The 20,192-nt window shown below is 43.7% G+C and overlaps 1 protein-coding gene across 3 annotated transcripts in view; it reads right to left on the reverse strand.

The window, feature by feature from the left end:
- The window catches only part of Tbx15 (T-box transcription factor 15), a 107,911-nt gene extending 88,184 nt beyond the window's left edge, over positions 1-19,727 (reverse strand). The window contains exons 1-2 of one of the 3 annotated variants that reach the window (XM_026413701.2): positions 19,360-19,448; positions 16,617-16,748 (exon numbers count right to left, since the gene is read on the reverse strand). Coding sequence is in view for 1 of the 3 variants with exons in the window: in XM_026413700.2 (XP_026269485.1) it covers positions 19,360-19,564 (205 nt within the window). In the remaining 2 variants the exon portion in view is untranslated. Of the gene's footprint in view, positions 1-16,616; positions 16,749-19,153; positions 19,234-19,359 lie in introns of those variants that run through there. The other 2 variants (XM_026413700.2, XM_077803689.1) reach the window with 2 other exon arrangements.
- Positions 19,728-20,192: the final 465 nt, after the last annotated feature.

Below are 20,192 nucleotides of genomic sequence, written 5' to 3' on the forward strand. Positions count from 1 at the left end.
CCCGAAGGCACCCCTAAGAAGAGGGTAGGCACAGAATACTGGTTTCCAAAACTTGCTGCTCAACAAAATCACCTAAGAACTTTTCTAAAAGAAAGACTTCAATCCTTCCTCCCCATCCAGACCTCCTCCAATGATACTGCACAAATGAGGACCCCAAAACTGGGCTGCAACACACACTTCAGGTAACTTCAGGTAGGTTTGGTGGTGAGGCTAACCTAGACCCTCATCACCTAAATGGTCTCCTTAAGAGAACTGAATAAGCAGATCAGAATAGAAGAGCTGGTGGCCACAGTGCTTGACAGTTTCTGAACAAATCAGGGAAATTCGAGCATGGACTAAGATAGTTATCAAGAAATTAGTATTAACCATGTTATGTGGGATGATGGTATTATGATTCAGTCAGAAAATGACCATTCTTTTTTTTTTTTTTGAAGTCTACTCAAGTACTGAAATATTTAGTGATGAAATTTCACGATAACTGAGGTTCACTTGAAAATGCTCCCACAAATGTCCATTTATGGATATTCTGCAATAAATCCTGCCTTTATATGTAATTATAATTCACAAATTATAATAATAATAATAATAATAATAATAATGGAAGGGAGATCAGTAGAGTAGAGCAAACAGATGAGGGGAAAGAGAGAGAGGCGGGAAGGAACTGGAGAATGGGATTGATCACACGATGTTATATGCACATATGAATATGGCATAACAAAACCCACTATTACATATGATTAAAATGCATGAATCAAAAAATAAAGAAAAAAGAAGAGAGATTGGAGGCAAACATGGCAAAAATATTGATGGCATTGAAGGTAGATAATGGGTTCATAAGGATTCACAGTACTTGCATGTTTAGAAATTTTCATAATAAAACGTTTTTTTTTAATTGTCTAAAAGAGAGCAATAAGAAACAGAGCCCATCTCTGTCATGCAATACTATTCCCCACTACCACTGAGAGAACTCATGGCATGCTGCGCTCTCCATTTTCACAGAGGAAGCTTAGGACTTGGAAGGCAAAAGATTTACATATATCGCCAGCTTCCTGCTTCTAGTAGGTATCTGAAATTTTTCCTCTTAAGAGCCTTCCCATTTAACATTGTACTGTGAAAATGAAAGTAGGGACTTTTCCTTGACGGCAATTTAATCAATGTTTTAGAAGTTCACCTCTAAAAAGTATTTTGCATTTTATCTTAAGAAATTTCATGAAGGGCTGGCATGTTCAAGGCCCTGGATTCAGCTGGGCACAGTGGCATACGTCTGTAATCCCAGGAGCTCTGGAAGCTAAGGTAGGAGGATTGTGAGTTCAAGGCCAGCTTCAGCAACTTATCAAGAACCTATGCAATTTAGTGAGACCTTGTCTCTAAATAAAATATAAAAAAGAACTGGAGATGTGACTCAGTGGTTAAGTGCTCCTAGGTTCAATCCCCAGTACCAAAACGAACCAACAAACAAAAGGCCCTCCTGTAACAAAGAAAGAAAGTAGACAATTTTATTTTCAAGCAGAAATACACTGAAAATTCACTAAATATATGATCTTGGCAAAGTAGGAGGTGAAATTCAAGTAATCAAGTATTCAAAATTAGTCAATTTTCAAGCCTGAACTAAAATATGAAACTCAACATAACATAGCTTCTAACAAATTTGGTGTATAAAAATCTGGCTTTACCTAAACAGGCATTTGAGTTCATTTTATCAATTAAAAAAAAAAAAAGGTTTTTTATCCTGAAGAGAATTTCACTCTAGATGACCTAAAAAAAAAAAAAAAAAGAAAGAAAAAGAAATATTCTTGTGCAATGAAAAATAATTTTGTCATCCAAAAATTCTATGTATACGTTGTGTAAAAATGCATATACTTCAAAAATAGATACAGTAGTACCTAACCATAGTCCCACAGATGAAAATAAAATACAGATATCTTTATAAATACTGTGCTAAGCATATCAGAAGAGTTGGTGCTGATAATATCTCACACTCATACGTAGGTAGACTGTTTAGCCAATATTTTGGGGTAAAGAAGAAAAGACCCTAAAGCTCTTAGCATAGAAACTAGTTTGAGGGTCTTGTGGTTCTGATTTGGGCTCCTAAAACAGCATATTGGTGCCACCATTGCCACCTGAAGATATGCACAGGGGATGGATGTTGGATCGTGGTCTGCAATAAGCACACAGAGCGTCCTTGTTTGCCTTGACTACTTTTCAAATAAATACATCAGGTCTCAAAACTCTATCTTGAGTACCATGCACTTCAAACTCTTTTGGAAAGTACAAATATAAGTGGGATTAGGAAGTCAGTTTTTAGTTTTTCCTATGATAGAAAGAATGGCTCTAATGTCCTAATCAATAATCATCTAACACAGACTATGGGAAAGAGCTGGGTTAAAGAGAGGCCCCTCAGCAAGTCATGTAAGGCAACTGGCACAACGTACAAAACATCTCTCTCCTCTAAGTATCTGCACCAATCCCCTGAGCAAATGTACTCACTCTCTGTACATCACGCAGCTCAAAAGACAGACCTCTCTCAAAATCTGATAGCTCAGATTCATCCCATCTTCCCCCTTATTCAATAGGGTCCACATCTTTGTGAATCAGAGAAAAGTGGGTCTCAGTCTGTATGGTTATTATAGGGAACCCAAGGCAGGGACCTTCTAGTGTTACTCCTTGTGGGGGTCAAGCCTGACTTTCTGAACCAGGAGAGACCTGAAAGGAAGCCTATAATTTAATGAAGAACCAGAATGCTGATGAATGAATAGGAACTTTCAAATCTTTATGAACAATCTATGGTACTTGCAATGTGCTCCAGCAGGTAAAATACTCTGCTTCAGAGATGGGCAAATGGGATCTTCTAGGGTTTCCAGCTAGACCTTGAGGAGTAATAATGTGCCCCCCTCCTTGGGTTGAGATTCTTAGTCACAGTTCCCTTTTAAAGGAGATCCAGACTAAGTGCCATTTTGTAGTGGTGCGCTCTCAAAAGATATCAAGACATCCGAGATGCATCTTGAAGACATATTCTTACAATTTAGGATCAAAGGCTCTCAACTAGAGAAAGACTCAGCCATCCTACTTGTTTACATGTAAAATGCAGAGAGACTCTTTTCCCATGCTGGGAGCTTAAGGCATCAGCTCCCCCAGATCTGTCAGGCTTCCTGTGGAAGTTTGGCTCTCAAAGGTTATCTCCGCTCTGCAATGTTTAGAATCGTGACTTGAAAGCCACCAGCCCTGCAGAATCCATAATGACACTGGATCAGCCCCAACAATCCACCACCAATGTGGGTATACAGTAGCTAAAAAAAAGTCCAAAGGCAAGTTTGGAGAACTCTTGTATAGCAAGTTTCAGCTACAGGCAGCAGTGAGTTGAATAGAAATCCAAGACTGTTTTCTTCCTTGACCATCTGAGTCAGACCCAATAGTTGATGAGGACAAAAAAAGTACCTGGCACTCTGTGTATCCCCACCCCTTACTCTCTATGACTGTGCTGTTTCTGAAATGCATTCTCACAGAGCTGCCTCACATGCCTCAGCCCCTCAGCCTGATCAAAGATAGCCTTGAGCTTCAGGGGCGTTTTCTCCTTTTTTTCCTCTCCCAATAACCTGCCTTCCCCCAGTCAAGGAGCTAGGCCCTGAACTGGGACCTCCTGTCAGTTCACTCACATATTCCCTACTACTCATGGGCAGAAAAAAAAAAACAAAACAAAACAAAACAAAAGAATTTCTATCATTCTGTTTGAGTTTAACCCAACTCTGCTTCTCAAGCAAACATATGCAATCTGTCTTTCATTTAGAGATATTTTTTACACTTCTGTTTAACACTGGGGATTTTCAGATTTCCTTTTATTCTACTTCTTTCTCTTCTTTGCTGGGCAGAAAACAAGCTGCTGTGGCTACAAGGTCTGAAAAAAATAGGGAAAGATGGGACAAAGATACGCCCACCAACTAAACGTGCTAATTAAACTAATTCTAAATGCTGATATTAAATTAAATGAAATTTTTAACTAAACTGATTCTAAATGCTGATACCTCATCAGGCAAAAGCTCCAGAACAAATGCCATGCAGAGTATTCGGCAATTTCTCTCTACAAAAATTCCTTCTAATAGTACAATTAGATAATCTTTCTTCCTTACTCAAATCCAGTGGTCTCATCCCAATTATAGATGGAGACTTCAGGGTATAGAGAAATTAACTGACTTGTCTAAGAACCAATGCTAAAACGTTGAAAAGATCAAGGGAAAGCACTGCTTGTGTACGTATTAACATGTGCAGGAAGATGGCCACAGAACAAAGAACACCCAAACCAATGCCTCCGCGGGTATCAGCATTGATTATTCAATAGTTTAAAGGTTAAGGCCAATCTAATAGGAAAAAAATAATATTTAACAGGTGTGTATATTGCCAAGGAAAGAGCCGACTGCTGGTAGTGGGAAGCTTGCAGTTATTCTATGAAGACCAAAGCAGGAGAAGAGCCTTGCTCAGAAAAGACCTCCCCATTAAGAGTTTTCTAATGTTGGCAGCCAAAGGGAGACCTTGGCATTTGTATACACATTTGGAAGTTGCAGATTACCCAGCGAGGACTCCCTTGTGATCATAAAATCGTGCAAGCACCCTGGCATCGTGGTGACACAGAGAAGCCCCTCATAAAGGAGATCCCTAAGCAGACTCCCAGTGAAGATAAAATTGGCAGCATCCAAGAATTTTCCTTCATTATGGTAATACTCAAACAAGTGAAATCTGCATGGGCACATACTTTTCTGACTCACATTTTATTTGGACATGATGTCAATTAACATTTACATCCACCTCTCCTTCTCCATCTGGAATATTCCTGTCATATTGAGTGCTTAGGAGGGGTCTTGAAAAATAGGATGAACTTTCTTCAGCATTTTAGGGGGTACAGTAGGAGGAGGAGTGCTCCAGAAGCAGCAAGAGAGGGTGGCAATGGAGGAAGAGGGCCTGTGAGGAAGAAGAACTACGAATAGAGCAGCAGGGCAGATAGGGTAAGAAGGGGAGTTGGGAACAATCCTGTGCCCAACACTCTCCAGATGGTCTCTCATAAAAACACTGAGGAGTTTCTAAGTTTTCTCAGCTTACCAAAAGCATAATTAGGAGCAAGGTAAACAGATGACAATATGGGGAGCACTTTGCTTGTATCAGGCACTGTTCCAAGCATTTTACATGTATCTCACTTAATTCTCAAAGAGTCCTGAAGCAGGTGTTACTACCCTCATTTTAGTACACAACAGAGGCACAGAGTGGCTAAGTGGCTTGCCCAAGGTCACACTGTCAGAACCATATGCTCAAGTCAAGTCCCCCTCAACCCAAAGCCCACATTTCCCCACAACACACCATTGCCTTCACTGTTTGGGATTTCCACACCAGCTAGTTTCTTCTGCTTCTAGGATATAAAAAGCCACTTGCTTCCTAGAACATTTCGTGCACATCTCCCCACAGAGGCCATCAAATGGCCTCAGGACCTTAAAATCCAGAAAAGATGCTGAGTGAAACACCCCCTCCCCCCGCCAAGAGTCTACACCTATACATGTGCCCAAAACTTGCCTGTGGAATAAAGCAGATCTTTCCACTCAGTATTCACCACCAATGAGCCCCACAGCTGTGGAGGCCTAACAATTTGGGCAGGAAAACAGACAGGCAAAGAAAAAGAAGAATGTAGTCAAGCCCCAAGGAAAAAATGTTAACATCCGGAACCAATTCACCCACGCAGGCTGGGGAGCCGTTACACCCAGCTCTCCATAACACTCCTCATCATCCCCCAGCCCTTCCCTACACGTACACACACACATGCGCACACACATGCACACACACACACACACACACACACACACACGCTTACCAAGACTTGGCTATTTGCTCACCCCCTTCAGCAGATTGGCCTGTGTCTGTTGGGAGTGCCTCCTGCAGTACCTACCACCCAGTCTGAATATCACAGAGATGCCTTAAATCTCTGTGATGTCACAGTCTAATCTGGGTAATGCACAGTTGCACCATATGGAATCTAATGTTCCCAAGGATTAATGCTGGTCATGCAACTACTGCTCTGAACTCTGAAGGAAAAAAAATGAAATCACCAAGACCTGACTGGCTGCACATCTTCAAGAATCTACATTTCTAATTGGACAGATCTCATGGATGAGATCCAGTAAATCATTCAAGATTGCAGCATTGATCTCATCCTCTGCCACACTCTATATTTCAAGAGTTTGGCTCCATATAAGTTCCTTGGGAAAGGAAATAGGCTTAGAGATTCATATGCTTCTATTGCTGCAAGAGTGTATCAAATCCTATCAATCACTTGCTTGCACAGAGTGGGGCTGGCAGTAGGAGAAAGCAAAGCTTTAAAACAGAGATGGACTTTACATCTTTCTCCTTTTAGCTTCTAAAAGCCACTTTTCTAACATTGGACACAACAGACAAGCATTCAACAGACTGTACAATTAACAGCCAAGAGATGCATTAATGGTAAAAGTCCACCATGGAAATCTGTGGGGTAGGGAGTGTAGATTTTCTCCAAATCCCTTCTGGAGACATCAGACTTCCTAAGAGAGGAAGGTTGCTTGGAGTGGGAGGAAAAGTGATGGAAAGACAGTGAACAGGTGGAAAAAAAAAAAAAGAAAGGAAACCCGCTGTTAAGTTCTCTGAAACTCACTGCTGGTATCTTTCAGTGATAGAAGAAAAATGGAGTACAGAGTTTAAGTGTTTGTTGGAATGAGATTTCTGCAAATAACTGATCCCATACCAAAAAAGGCTGCTCTAAATAGAGCTGTTAAAAAAAAAATAAATGAATCAGAGCAGTCACTCAGAGGTTAAAGTTAAAGCCGTGACTCTAAGAGAGGGTGTACTTGCCGTGGGTCCTCAAGGCGGTTTTCTAATCCTCAGGCATTAAAAAGAAGCCACTGTGGAAATCAGAATCTCTTCCTTTGTAAATTCAATCCATGGCAAAGGGATTTCAGCTGTGATTGCTGAGTTTGAAAAAATCAACAGTACTTAGAAATGCACGAATTGCCAGTCACTGCAACTGATATGTTTCTAAGCTGTTCCATTTTGAATCAATTACCAATGAGATTCCATCCATCCCGTTGTGAATGGAGGAGGGAATGGGTAAAACAGAGCAGTTAAAGTTTCCCCTGAATTTCACTGCACAAGGGGATTTAGGATGGAGAGATTTTAGATCAAATTCAATATGTAGCCACTGCCCTTCAGACACTGAGAATTCTGAACATTAAAGTCAAAGAAATGCAAGTCACATTGGGAAGGCTGTTTATGTCCCATTCCAAACATCATGGCATGGAAACTCCACCGTGTACTGCTGCCACAGGGTGCCCTCTACTAGCAGATATGGAGACATCACTTTAGGGATATAAGGACCAATAATAACAAGGAGAAGTGGGGAGATCTACAAACTGTAAATTAGCTCTCATTTATGATTGAACAATTTCTGCTGGGGACAGCACAGGCAGAAAGCATGAATTTTCATCCACAAAGCATTCTTCCTAGAACACTTAAGAGTCATCTTCAGGCAGGCAATCTACTCAAATGGTTACTATTACCCTGAGCTAGGCACAGTGGCACACACCTGTAATCCCAATGACTGGAGAGGCTGAGGCAGGAAATACAAAGCCTAAGGCCAGCCTAGGCAATGTAGTGAGACTCTGTCTCAAAATATAAAATAAAAAGGGATGGAGATGTAGCTCAGTACTAAAGTACCCCTGGTTCAATTCCCAGTACCCCTATATATATATATTTATATATATATATATATATATATATATATATATATATATATAGAGAGAGAGAGAGAGAGAGAGAGAGAGAGAGAGAGACAACACACATACACACACCCTGTAGCTACACAAGGCTGTTTTAATTCTGGCTGGATCACTTAAAATGAACCAGAGCTAGGTGACTATGGGTAAGTTATTTCATTGAACATCAATTTCCTCCTCTGTAAAATGGGGAAACAATTACTTCCCTCCAAGCACCACTGAGTGGATATAATGAGAATGTGAATAAAACCACCAGCACAGGACCTGGCGTAGAGTGTGCCCTCAATCCATAAAAGCTTGGTTGGAGTTTTGGACACTCTCAGCTAAGATGATACTTATAAGATTGGGACCGTAAAGGGACATCTGTCCTGAGATCTCAATCCCAATAAGAAAGAGCAGCTTCCTTCAGTGGAGAGTCGGGGTCTGAGAGCTTGTGATGAAGGGCAGGGGGCTGCTTCAAGGAGGCTAAGAGAAGGATTCCTTCTCTCTTCCTCTTTGCTGAGGAAGATACCTTATCCCTCTGCTTCCAGAAAAAAAAATACAAACAAAGTCTAGGGTGTAAAAAGTTTTTAAAATAATAATAATAATAAATAATCAAATTCAGGCTTCTTTTTTCTAAAAGGAAGAAAAGTGGGCAAAACAAGGCAGCTAGATGTGGGTATCACAAGACTGGGGCATCTGCTGTTTCTCTTTAAAAAGATTTCCCCAGTCTCTTCTGTCCTTAGTTCTTCAGCTTAGTTATAGGTTTTCCCTTAATTTATTTCCTTCTCTCTCTCTCTCTCTCTCTCTCTCTCTCTCTCTCTCTCTCTCTCTCTCTCAAGCAACATGCACTAATCCTTTACTACAGACTCAGTTGATACAGCTGGTTCAGTTTGTCCAGAATCCTGGGGTTCCGTCAGAATATGGCTTTACAAACAAAGAATGAATCTTTCTATTTCCTATTAGGCAAAACCTGACCTTTGGAGAATTTCTGAGCTTCAGGTAGAAATATCAGAAACTAATCAAAGAGAAACCTACTTCTATTATTCCATGTCCCTGCCACCGAGAAGGCCCCCTCAGTCCTCTTATTGAGGACTGAGTTTTAAAAAATCAACAGTACTTAGAAATGCAAGAATTGCCAGTCCCTGGGGAGTCCTTAAAGTCTCCCCAACCCCATTTTCAGCCCAACCCTTCCTCCTACTATGTCCTCCCCACCCTTGGACACCATCCCTCCCTTAGATGCCCACTCAGGCTCTGGCTTTTTGCCTCACTGCAACTTGAATAGCAACAGATCTCCATTCTATTTCACTTTATTAGCCACACATACTCAATTTCAGTACTGCTTCTAACCATAGCCTATAAACAGAATGAGGATCCCATTCAAAATCCCAACCCCCCCACTTAAAGCCAAAGGACAGGGAAAGGGGCAGTGTTTCCTTATAGATTACAATTTGCAAACATTTCTTATCCAAACTAGTCACTAAGATGAGTAATTATTAATTCAGCTGATAGAAATAAAAGGTACTAGCTAAATCCTTTCTTTATATATATATGCACACTATCTCATTTGATCCTCATGTCTACCATTTGATGAACACATTTATTATTCCATGTCACAGCTACAGAAGCTGGAGCTAAAGGGGATTAACCTGCCCAAGGTCATACAACCAGTAAGTGTTAGAACTGGGGCTCAGACACAAGCAGACTGACCTCAAGAACCTGAGCTTGTAATACCATACTGTATAATTGATGCACTCATTTCACCAAATAGAAATTATAATATAAGAGTATTTCAAAAATGTTTGACTATATATAATTGCTACATATTATTAATTAGAATGCATATATGCATATATAAAATAAGCTTAGCACAATGGCTGGCACATAGCACAGGTTCAATGAATGTTGCTATTTGTTATTTTCATATGGTACTATTATCATTATCATATTTTATTATTAATTAAATGTTTTCTGTGTGCCAGCCACTTGTACTAAGTCCTATAACAACAAGGCAATGACAACTAGGTCTCAGACCTACAGCAGTTTACAGAATAGTAGTGAGAAAGCAACCAGTAACTCCACACACTCCATGATTACAGAGATCTGCACAGGGGCTTTGCCAAATGGGATCAGCAAATGAGGGTGGGGAGCCATCATTGGGGTTTGAACCCAGCTGCAGAAGTCTGTAAGGAAATGAAACTTCACAAGACAGAAACATGAGACCTACTCCTAGGTGTGTGCTGGGCTCAGTCTTGCATCTGACCCTGCCCTCAAGTTCAGCTGCTATGAATAGAGGTCTTGAATGCTAAGCTGTCTTCTGATCTATCTTGTTGACAAGCGTTTTGCCTGTTACTAAGTCATCCTTTTAGCATTCTCACATCTCTGCCAGATCAAGATCTCGGCTTAGCAGACTAGACATGGAAAATAGTTACTAGTGCTTTCCATCAGTCTCCAATAGTAATAGGGGGTAACCAATTTGTCTTTTTGGCCCATTAAATCAATTCACTAATGGCAAAGTTGTTTTTTTAATGCTCATTTTTCAAATACACAGTTTTTACAGTTATTTATGGGAAGGACCAAAAAAATGTTCAAAACATGAATAACTTATATTTCCTTTCAATTCACTCATGCTATAGAATGCTTTTAGCATCATTCACGTGGGTGACAATAGGTTACATCAAAACCAACAGTCTTCAAATCACTGATCCAGGACTTTCTGAACATGTGATATTAATATAAATCTTTTTCAAGATCTTTATGAAAGCTCTTAATTTTAGCTAAAAAAAAAAAAAGTTGTTTTTGTTTTGTTTTGGCTTTGTGTTGCTATTGCTATTACTTTCTACAACCACAATAAAACTTTCCTCATTCCACAAGAGTAAGGAATGGGTCAAGTAATGGCCAAGGTGCACTGGGAGAATATGTAAAAATACTCAAAAACAAAACAAAAGTTAACATAATCAAAATAAAAGTTAAAAGAATCTTATAGAAAAGGGGCCTCGGTTTTCATTTAAGACCAGCCCTCTCATCTCACAAACCAAGAATAGTGGCTATGAAACAACTTTAAAGCATTTTTTTTCAAAATTAATATGTCTGCCTTTATATCCTTGATTCCAACATTAATGGTAAAGTTAGCACTTTACTAAATGCTAAGTGATAAGAATCTAGGACTCCTTATTTAAACTAATCCAGACTTCTACCATAATACACAGATATGACATAGAATATAAGGGTCTGTGTTGAAAGTTTTGCAGTATAGTAGGGACTTATAGTTATTCACATAAGCAACTAAGGTTTCTGAAATGTTTTACTATTCAATATTCCTATGCAATCTTGTTTACACCTTTACTTTTCTAACTAAAGCATTTTTCTAAATAGTAAATAGGTATAGCCTCTCCCTTGTTCGTGGTCAAAAAAAGGAAAGACCATATTATTAATTAAGTTTCTGACTTGAGGAAACTATTGGAACCCAGGCAAAGCATTTCTATGCTCACAATGGCTTAGCCCCTCCCTATTGTGAAAACCATTATTTCTTTTTCAGGAGCAAGTAACCCCTAGGTTTACAATTCTGGGACCTGCATAGTGGTGAGACTGAGGCTTTGGAGCCAGGAGGGTGCCTAGGATAGGGCTTCCCTCTCCCCACTAATCTGAGGTCCAGAGAGAAGATTGCTCCCACTGGCTTCTTACAGAACTTAAGTCATTTCTCGGTGACTAGTAGTCACTTATCATTCTACTTTGTAGAGTTGGTGGTTTCTCTTTGAAGAAAATAATAACTTCCTTGTTTTTAGTCTCCAAGAACAGCATGAAGGACAGTCGGACATTTACCCTCCCTCTGCCTCAGTGGGTGATTCCCAGTTTCGACTGGGGCATCTCTACCTTTAAGGATCCTCTTAGGCAACCGCGGATCCTCTGGGTCCCACCGGAATGGCAGAATGACTTACCTTTTAACTGACTGGCTATGATATTCACTGACCCTAGAATTACCCATTTGGAAATGGTTAGGGATTAAAAAGTTCTGCAGGCCGAGGGATTCTTGGTTTCTAATTGCTAATGTTTGAAGTCAGTTTGATTCCTCGGAAATTTGTTTAGCCTGATGAAAGCAAAACTCAAAACTCCCCTCAGGGCTCGAGGTGTAAGATCCTTGGGTTCCGTTTAGGGATTTTTTTTTTTTTTTGGATTTGTTGTTTTTCGGGGGTCTGTTTTGGGGGCGATGTCTTTTACCAAGGCTTCCCGGTTACCCCAGCATCCCCACATTTCCCCCAGGATGTAATCAGAGTTGAGAGGCGCACAGACCATCCCTCAGGATTCCGTTCTCCCTGATTTCAAAGGCTTCACCGCAGTCCCGCAGTCCCCGGCGCTCGCAGCCGGGACCGGCAGGCGGGGAGCCGCGCTCCAGGAAGGACCCAGAGCAGGACCTCGCAGCTGGCGCACCCAGGCCGGCAGCCGGCCACCCCACCGGCCGTCCCCACCCGTGCCCCTAGGAGCCTGGAGGCCTGGGCAGGAGCAGAGCGCGGGCAGACGCAGCAGCGGTCGCCCAACTTGGACTTGGTGAAGGTCACCAAAACTGCCCTGTTTTCCCAGGGACGGGTTGGCAGGAAGGGATGCAATCCCAGTTCCTTCCGCGGTGAAATATCATCTGCAAACTTTTTGAACGGGGGCGGAGGAGATGGACGTTTTCAACGTGTGCGGAGGAAATTTGGGAGGAGAAAGTAAGGGGGTAGCTGTTTTCTGAGACCCTATCTGAGCCTGTTACCGAGTTCCTGGCTGCGGGACAGTAGAGAAGGCAGCGGTGGTGGGATTAAGAAAATCAGTGCCCACAGTGGAGAAGTGGGCGTTAAAATTCTAGGGCTCGGGCTGGGTATCTAATAGGGACCTCTAATGATCCCTTTTGAAAGGAAACTACAGAGATGATTATTGAGTTTGTTTTTGCTTTGTTTTTTAATCCTAAAGAATACAGTAACTTTCTGGAAACAGCTTATTTGAGCCTCAGCGACTATATGGTAGGAGAAAATATAAAATAAATGGGGGTAGTAATTCTTATGCCTTTAAACTACTTTCCCCAGATCGCAATGTTTCCTCTGGTTATTTCCATCCACGTAATTATTGTCCAGATTTCTCTTAGCTTATTCCGTTTACTTTTTGCGTGACGAAATTACTCTTCAAAATTAAAACCAGCATTTTGTCCATCCAAAATAAAGATGGCGTTATTCGAAAAATTAAATGCCTAATTTAGTTAGAAAAATTTCCACTGTTCCTGTTCATTTTCAATTAGAAAAATTTTAACTGTCCCTGTCCAGGCTCATTATCTGGTGTTTTCTCTGAGGTTTTAGTCAAAGTCATCAGCTAAATTAAGAGTTAAATGAAAATAGTGTTGAGAAGTTTCAAAGCTGGGTTTCTCTAGGATTTTCAAGTAATACCCAAAGGTGACAAAATTTTTGGCCTCCCAAATTTTATGTGTTCCCAATTTGTTAAATTGGCTATGTGCTCACGTGCACACACACACACTCACACACACACACACACACACACAGCAGTTTCTTGTTTCTGAAATATTATCTATATTCCACTCAAAGGGGCATTTTGTAGATAAAGCATTCTCGTGGTATTATGGTGTTCACATGCACAAATTTATATATAAACACACCTAAACACACTTTTTATACAATTCTTCCTAAAGGACAAACTTAGACACTGACGAGTTTTTTAAATGTAAGATAAAAAGTAGAGGTTGCAAGGCTTGTTTTCACTTTTGGTATCAAAAGTTCATCACCAGTTTGTAGTCAGCAAAGTATACTTTCTCAAAGTGAAGCCATTAATGACACAAAGTAAGTGTTGATTAGTCCTCACCAGTTGCTTAAATTCCCCACCTCTTACCATTTCACAGCGGGTCCTCCCTACCAAGTCTCATTTTCCACTCAGAGCATGGGCCTCACTTAAATTAACTAATGATTATCCTTCTGGAAAGAAGTGTAAACAGACCCTGATTTATAAATTTGCTAATTGCTGTTCCCAATGCAGACCCCTGTGCATCACAATCATGCACATATAAAACTCCAGGCTTACTAAAAACTAGTGAAAGGAAAGCCAAAAATAAACCACGCTGGTGAAGGAAATAAGGAAAAGAGGTTCCACGTTCCACCAGTTTTCTACTTTTCCCTTTTGTGAAAAGCATCCTAAAAGGTCAAAACTTAAGCCTCAGGTGGGAAAGCTGCTTAAATATTCTCTGTATTAAGTCTTTTGAGAGTAAGAAATCAATAATCAGCTATACTTCCAGAATGACCATCAAATGGATTTCTGCATTTCTAGGAAGGAAAACGTCATGTCAATCTGCTCTTTATCCCTGTGGAATTTGCACAAGTCAGGCCTGCTTCCTTCCCTGCCTTTCTTTCTTTCCTTCCTTCTTTCTTTCTTTCATCTGAAGCCACCCTGAGAATTCACTCACAGATATAAAAGGTAATTGGTTTTTTTCTCCAACATAATAAAGTTTCATCAGAGCCCATAATCAGGAAATGAAAAGGGTTTTTTTTTCGTCGTATTAATATGAGAAATTTTTGTCAATAGAACGATTATGATGGATTTGGAATATTCTGCTCTTTTATAATAGTAATGAACACCCTAGTAGAGGCTTGTATAAACATCATGTTTACCTCTTCTGAACCAAAGCATATTTGTCTTTTTCTCATTGTGGCTCAGTATAAGGAGACTTGCTTGTATTAATGTTCACACATGCAAAGGAAATTATAGAGAGACCATCAATACCCGATATTTTTAGTTTAGTTTTGACCCTCACTTCTTGTCATTCTTCACTGGATCCTCTTACTATGTATGTATTAAAAATATTTTAACTAAATTTCATAATTTAAAATTTTATAACTTTAAAATAATTAGTATAGGGAAGAGGGTGTGTCAGAAAAACAGCATTGGATCAGTGTTAATACAATTACAGGCCAAAATCCACTTTAAGAAACTTCCTTCCTTCCTGCATAAACATCGCTCCGTGAACTTTTCTTTTTGGAAATCCCATGTATAAAACCAGTAAACCCAAAGGGGCCAGCCGGAACCCCCACCTAGTGTTCAAAGAGAAACAGCGTTGGGTCGGGGGTGGAGAGGTGAAAGATTTAACTTGAGAATTGAAGTGCAGGGAAACTGTGGGCTGATCCGCTCAAGAAAGCCTTTGCCTCGCATGAGGTACTCCAGGAGGAGTAAGGGACCTCTCCGAAATGCTAAGTGGGCGGCAGAGGCAGGTGAGGGGCTCCGCTGAGCGAGAGACCCTTCCCCCGCACGCCCCTCGGTTATCCCTGAGCCTAACCCGCTAGCTTCTGAAGCTCGGACAAAGCTCAGAAGGTGCGAACGACAGCAGAATTCACCTTCCTCCCGATCACAGCCCAAAGTGCGGGCACCCGGGTTTTCCCCATTCCCAGTCCTCCAGCGGTTTACTGTCGTCATTTCTTAAGAGATGGAGCCGGCTTAGAATTTCTTCCCTTTTTCTACTGGTTTCTATTGTGCCACGGTTCCAGGCACAGAACAGCTCCATAACCTGCCCTCCACGGCCGGGAGCCCTCGCCGTGCTCTGTCCCAGCCCCGCTCTACTCTAGCCCTGGTCTTCTTTAGCCCGGGTCTGACCAGCACTCGAAGAAGGCGCTTGACAGCCATGCCCCACCGCGAACACTCATCCTCACCTACGGAAGACTAATTCAGTCGCTTACCAAATGGGTGCCCTCTGCGGAAGGCCATTTTGACCTAACAGGCCAAAACCTTGGATATGTCCATCAGGCACTTTCTTGACTCATTGGCGGGTTGGGGCCCTGCAGCCTGGAGGCCTGCTTGCATGCCAAGGCACACGCAGCACAGAGAACTAGGGTTCCTAGCCCCGGCCCCCACCCTAGACAAAGGCTAAGCCTATAGCCTAGTATGTCCTGACTGATGCCTGCACTACACGTTTTCCCCACTGGCTTCTTGTAATCAACACTTTTTATTATCCTTACTTAATCGATTCAGAGTCGCTTCCACCTTTTCGCCCAGTTTCCCCGTCGGGAGTCGGGCAGGTAAAGAAGTAATGTCAGGATTAAAATCTCAGAATTTTACTCTGAACCAACATATAAACTGGCAGATTAATTCACGTGACCAGATGATCTCGGGGAACTCAGAAGAAGAAAGTGCCTCGAGGCAGCGTAGACTTCAGCTTGTTTTGTTTTGTTTTTCTGTCTCATTCTGTAGCGTAGGGGAGGGTGGGTACGGGAGAAAATGCACGAGCCTGCGCGTGTGCACCTGGGCACAAAGTGCCAATCCCCCTGCGTGTCACTGAGGGTGCCTGTCTATGCGTGTTCATCCCCTGTGTGCTGCCACCTCTTGAGGCCTGCATAGCGCCACGGCTGCAAGGTTTTGGCCTGCAAACTCAGAAGGGGAAAATACTTCCGCAGAAGGTTTGAATTATTTCGCTCCGCAGGAGACCCGGACTCGGCCGCACGACTGAGGATTCAGGCGAGAAAGGCCCAAGCCAGAGTTGGGGAGGCTGGGTGGAGCTGGGGATGGGGTCCCCGGCGCAGATGGCGCCTCCGCGCGCCCAAAATACACTTCTAAGGCCGCAGTCACAGCAGCTGTTCTGTCCGATCCTGGCTCGAAAGTTTCCTGTTGCTTAGCGAGAGGCGGGGGCGAGTAGGCTCCAGAGCCAGATTCCTCCGAAATGGTACTTGAGACCCTCTCCAGCCAGTAGTGGCTGAGTCCTACAGGTTTCTCCAAAAGACAGCGAGGGTGGGTGTGGGTATGACAGTAAGAGTACCTCATAAGCCCCCTCCCAAGCCTGGCGGGCCTCGGTATTTGGGGGGGGCCACCAGACTCAGTGGAAATTTTTGAAATACATACTGTGTCCTCTGAACGGTGAGTGCCTACAGCAAGCCGGGCTGGTCCCCCGCTGCTACAGGTTGGCGCCCCAGGCTGCGGGTGCTCAGGCGCCAACTAAAGCCAGCTCTGTCCAGACGCGGAAAGAAAAAGGGGCTGTGAAAAAGCAAAAGGCCACGTCTTTGAATTAAAGTTAAGCATTACAATCTGAGCCTCGGGTTGTCTGAGGATCCTGGGGATTTTCAGGCTCCGGAAGGGAGGACTGAAAACGGTGGTACCAGTCAAAAGAGCATGGAGATGAGAATCATAAACGCAGTTACACTAGGCGGTTGTCCGTGTGCTCAGGGAGCAGGGGTCCTTCCCTATCCCCCGTCTGTTTTGGTTTTATTTTTTATTTTTTTCCCCTGCTCCTAGCTTGCTATGGGCCTAAGGCCTGTGAGCCTCACAGCAACCTCACTGCCCTGGAGGAACAAATTGAACAGAATTATGAGGTCCAGCACGGCATGGACAGAATGGGTCGTATACACCACTCCTTCATATAAACATCTTTAAATGTGGCCCTGTGTTTCTGTTAGGGCGCTATATTAGAGGAGAAAGCAAATGTCTGAAAAAGATCCCAATCCCTGGTCTGAATCCAGAGCCTGGCAGCTCTGCCTCCCCTGCTCCTGAACAGCTTCATCTCAAGGACACCATGGCGCCCTTAGTCCGAAAGATCTTTCCTCATCCTATTTTTATTTCATACAGATCACTGTAAGAAAGCCTTAGCCATTGCCAGGGCTCCAACTTGGGGATCTCCTCCGCCTTCAACCAATCTAACCAAGCCATCGCCAGACTCTGTAGAAAGCCAGCAAAAGTGTTCCTGATTTCCGTTTCTTCCTTCTCCTGGACCCTTGCCCCTAAATATATTTTGTTTTCTGTAATCAAAATGTTCATCTTTTTTTTTAAAAAAAAAAAAAAGGTAATAAAGTAAGGGAACTGACCCGCTGAACTCTGTTACATAAAGTTAGTTCTATATTAGGTCTTCCACCCCACCCAACCCCAACCCCATGGGGCAGGAGCTATAGAACAGAATTTTGAAAACCAATTCCCAATGTTCTTGCCCCTCTCTCTTTGCCCAGATCCCCTCACTTTCCTCTCCTCCTTTCCAGATGAGAAGAGCCGGAAAAAGAAACTATGAACTCAGTCCCTTATTATGACCCCACATATTGGCCCTTTTGAACATAAGACCCTAGACAGACTCAGCGACCTGCAGACTTCCAAGAGTGAAGTCTTCCCGAACAGGGCAGCTGCCATACACAGTTAAATAACGTCTGCTTTTTCCACTTATTGGGAAAAATCAAAGAGAACCTCCCCAATTGCAAATTGTATAAGGCCTGCAAAAACTTCCACTAACGATATGAAGGCCCTAGTGAGATGTTGACAACAGATAAATTAGGTGAGGAAATTGGGTCTGGCCATCGAAGGGAAACACATTAGCCACGCTATTCCTTCCTGAATCATTCACGCAGCATGGACCTGTACCCGCATCCAAATACAGAGAAAGACTTGGATGGATGGAATAAATCCTCCTTTTAATTTTCTTTTCATCGACTAATAAAAATAATTCCCCAGCACTAAACCCAAATTCCGTAACCGGCCGCAAGAACACGCAGAATTCATAAAACCCAGTCTCTGCAGGTCACTTGCTAATCGCGTTATTATTAGCCTCAGGAGCGTGGAAATTGAACTGTCACTGCATAAAGAGAAAATGTAAGCGACAGCTGTCCCTCCTCGAGTTTGGCCAGAGTTTCGGCTGGGATCCCCAAGCTCCAGAGTCCATAGCCTCTCCTACCACTGTGCGGGCCGCCGCCCCGCTACCCTGCTCTTGCCAGCACATGGACCTGAGTCTATTTCCCCAGCCCCGGCTGGTCAGCAAGAGCACCTCCAGCATGGTCATAGAAGTCTGGGCTGGAAATTTTCTGAAACCGCTAAACCAAGCCGCCAGCGTTCTGTTTGCGTATGCACGAAGTTCTTCTGACAACAGCTGTTCCCCCAGGCTGTTTTGCACAGTTGAAATCTTGGCACTTAACACAAAACATTAAGTTGTTTTTCCCTTTTCTAGGGTTCTGCAAAAACCAGACATCGACGTCCGCCCTGCATTTTACGTGTTCTCTGTGCATTATAGGCATAGGATACGCATAAATCGAGACACCAATTAATCGAATCCCCCCCCCCCAATTACACAGGTATGAGCCGTGAAATTTGATCCAAGCTCAGGACAAGAGGGTCTAACATCCATTCCAGTTTCCAAACGTGGTAGAAATATAATTACATTCCACTATCTAAAAGTTGGAAGAAGAGTGAGGACTGAGACTGAAAGCTAAACTGGGCATTTCCAGAGAAAGACTGAAGTATCGGTGCCGGGAATGACGCGCCAGTCCTCCAGAGCGTTCCAAAGCCAGCCCAGGCTTCTCCTAGATCCCGCACTTCCTAACCCAGGGGCCTGCGGTCCCTTCCGTTTAGGGCAACCCAAACTCTGAGCTCCTCTCTAGAAGGGGATGCGGGTCAGTAGGTTTCCTTGCCTGAAGTTGGCGAAATGTAAGGCTCGGGCCAGTCTCCCAAATTGGTTCGGGCGAATTTAGGGAAGCTCAAAGCATTTGCTCCAAGGAAAAGGAACCCGTGTTGGAGCCAGGCAGGGCGTCAGCGGCGAGGCCTCAGTCCACACCCGCGGACGCTGTTCGGCGTCCCCTCTCTGCCCGCCTCGCGCACTCTGGCCCGACGCACTCACCCGGGTGGGGCTCCAGGCCGTGTGCCGCCGAGTCCTCAGAGTCTCCGAGTGGGCCTGTGGGGCTCAGCGCCTCCATGGACAGGTCCAGCCCCTTCTCCTCCCAGTCTCGCAGTTTCCGCTTTTTATTTGAGCCGATCAAGGCTTCAACGGAGAAGGCATGTGCTCGCGAGCTCAGGGCTACTGCAGATCTTCTCCTTTCACTCATTTTAGCCGCCCGCACCCCGGCCTCTGCTCGCCCCCGCTACTGAGGGAGCAGCCCGCGCCCTCACGCTCCGAGCGCCCGCCGGGCCCGGCCCGAGAGAGGCGGCGGCAAGGCTGGCCGAGGCTGAAGCTGCGGCTCCGTACCCTCCCCCTGCGTCCTCCCCCGCCCTTCGCCGCCGGATCGGATCCGCGCCCCCAGCTGCCCCAGCCTCTAGGAACTAGCGCCCGGAGCGCCGCCCGCTAGCTGCATGAGCGCGGGAGTCCTGCTTCCCACCCACCCGGGCAGGCGCTCACAGGCTGTGCCGACTGGACTTCATTTTTTTTTTTTTTAATTCTCTCCCTCTCTTTCTCCTCCCTCTCCCTTTCTCTCCTCCCTCTCCCTCTTCCCCTCTCGGTCTTCCCGTCCTTCCTCTGATCCAAACTTCTGGGAAAGTTTTTTTTTTTTTCCTCTCCTAAATTCCTCCCTTCCCAAGGAACTGGGGGCAGGCAGTGCGCTCCCGTCCGAGGGGTGAGGGAGAGGGAGGGGGAAGGAAGAAAAAGACTGAGGGGGGAAAAAGCCAGCCCCCAACCAATAGCAAGAAAGGAACAGGAGAAACCCTGAGAGCTTGAGCCAATGAGGGAAGGGGAGAGAC

Source organism: Urocitellus parryii, chromosome 11 (genome assembly GCF_045843805.1).
Source record: "Urocitellus parryii isolate mUroPar1 chromosome 11, mUroPar1.hap1, whole genome shotgun sequence".
Classification (NCBI taxonomy): Eukaryota; Metazoa; Chordata; class Mammalia; order Rodentia; family Sciuridae; genus Urocitellus; species Urocitellus parryii.